The sequence below is a fragment of the Neovison vison genome, chromosome 7, assembly GCF_020171115.1.
Source record: "Neovison vison isolate M4711 chromosome 7, ASM_NN_V1, whole genome shotgun sequence".
Lineage (NCBI taxonomy): Eukaryota > Metazoa > Chordata > Mammalia > Carnivora > Mustelidae > Neogale > Neogale vison.
This window is the reverse complement of record NC_058097.1, coordinates 193,143,079-193,145,194: the sequence shown is the minus strand read 5'-3', so window position 1 is coordinate 193,145,194 and position 2,116 is coordinate 193,143,079. Positions and strand designations below refer to the sequence as shown.

General features: G+C 38.6%; 1 protein-coding gene across 1 annotated transcript; it reads right to left on the bottom strand.

The window, feature by feature from the left end:
- Nucleotides 1-930: 930 nt before the first annotated feature.
- On the bottom strand, nt 931-1,878 carry LOC122913653 (olfactory receptor 8J2-like). The gene has a single exon (XM_044260304.1). The coding sequence runs from the start codon at nt 1,876-1,878 to the stop codon at nt 931-933; it is 948 nt and encodes a 315-aa protein (XP_044116239.1).
- Between the last annotated feature and the right edge of the window lie 238 nt (nt 1,879-2,116).

The window sequence follows — 2,116 nt, the reverse complement described above, 5'->3', positions numbered from 1 at the left end:
GAAATGGAGAATATTAATTTTATATCATATCATGATAAATATCAACATTTTGCTTTGTGTACATATAGCACATGAGAGCATTTAAAAAGTAGAATCCTCATTTGTATGCTTTCTTTTTCTGTTTTGCTAAATGTTCTATTTCAATGTATGTATAAGCTTCTTCTTCTTCTTCTTTTTTTTTTTTTTTAAGATTCCATTTACTCATTTAAAGAGAGACAGAGACAGAGACAGAGAACAAGCAAGGGGAGAGGCAGAGTCAGAGTGAGAGGGAGAAGCAGACTTCCAGCTGAGCTGAGAGTCAGACATAGGGCTCAATCCCAGGACCAGGAGATCATGGTCTGAGCTGAAGGTAGAAGCCCAACCATCCGAGCCAACCAGGTGCCCCTAAGCATTATTTTATTCAGTTTTTATTCTGACCCGAAGACTTCTTTTTCTGTTATTCTTTTTCTGTTATATTAAGTGCAAGGTAAAAGTGGATTCAAAAAAGTTAAGAAATTGAAACCCAAAATACACCAAAAAGGAAAAATAAAACTTTTAATAGTTGAAAAGAACAGATCTATGGCAAGTAAGATGACCTGACTCAATCATATTCCAAGAAGTGTTCTCACATTCCTTCCTCGGGTCTCAGACTTTTTCATCCTTGGCTAGAAATTACAAAAACTCAGTAGCAAGTTGTGTCACACTTTAAAATGTATTTATTTTGAAACTATTGTTTACTACTTAAATAAGTATACTTTCCTTGGTCAACTAATACATCTTTGTGTTGGGGAAAGTTGGATATTTGAGGTCAGAATACAAAGAGTTAAGACCTTCCCATTGAAATCCATGTAATTTTTAACTATTGCCTCTGTATTTACCAGAGATTAGTTTTTCGGGAGCAGGTTAACTTTTCAGAGATTGTCTTAAATGAAGACCATTGAAGCTTTAAATTTACTTTAATTTGAAAGTCTGACAAGGGTTCTTTAGGAATCTCTTCAAAGCATCCTTCACATCCTTGTTCCTTAGGCTGTAAATGAGGGGATTCAGCATTGGTATCACCAAGGTGTAGAAGACAGAGGCCATTTTATCAGTATCTAAGGAGTGGTTGGTCCTTGGTTGCAAATACATGAAGAGAAGGGTCCCATAGAACACAGTGACAGCCATCATGTGAGAGGCACAGGTGGAAAAGGCTTTTCGTCGGCCCTCTGAAGAACGGATCCTCAAAATGGCAAGCACAATGTTGAAGTAGGATGTTAGAACAATAATCATAGAGAAAAACAAATTGGTCCCTGAAAAGGTGAACACTGCTGTTTCTGGAAGATAGGTATCAGAACAGGACAATGCCAACAAAGGGACGTTATCACAGTAAAAATGGTTGATTTCATTGGAAGAACAGTATGACATGGAGAACACACAGGAGGAGACAGTCAGTGCTGTGGTCAGACTGTAGAGGTAAGTGAGGGACACCAGCAGTATGCACATCTGTGGAGAGACCACTACCATGTAGAGCAAGGGCTTGCAAATAGCCACATAACGATCATAGGCCATTGCAGCCAGCATGAAAATCTCCCCGACAATGAAAACCAGGAACCCCCCCAACTGGGCTGCACATCCATAGTAGGATATGGTTTTCTTTGTAACCAAGAAGTTTACCAGCATTTTGGAGGCAATGACAGTAGAATCACCAAGATTGATGATAGCCAAGTGCCTGAGGAAGAAGTACATGGGCGTTTGGAGCTGAGAGTCAACACTGGTGAGGGTGATGATGCCCAGGTTCCCTGCCATGGTCAGCCCATAGATCAGCAGGAAAACAAAGAAGAGTGGAATCTGGAGGTCTGGGCGATCTGAGACTCCCATGAGAATGAACTCAGTCACCTGGGTGAGATTTTCTGAGGCCATTTATTTTGTTGTTCTCATCTTTTTGTGGAGGGAAAATGAGTGGAGATTAGTAGATGATGAGGTTGATTTTTCTGGTAGATGCTAGATTTTAGACTGTCTCATTTAAATCAGATTATTTTTGTTCACAATTAAAAATGTCAGACCTTATTGTATTTCTCCACACCTTTTAACAAAATAGAGAAATACAAACATTCTAAAATTCTGTTTCATTTTTAAAATTCTTTTATTTTTTTTTTAC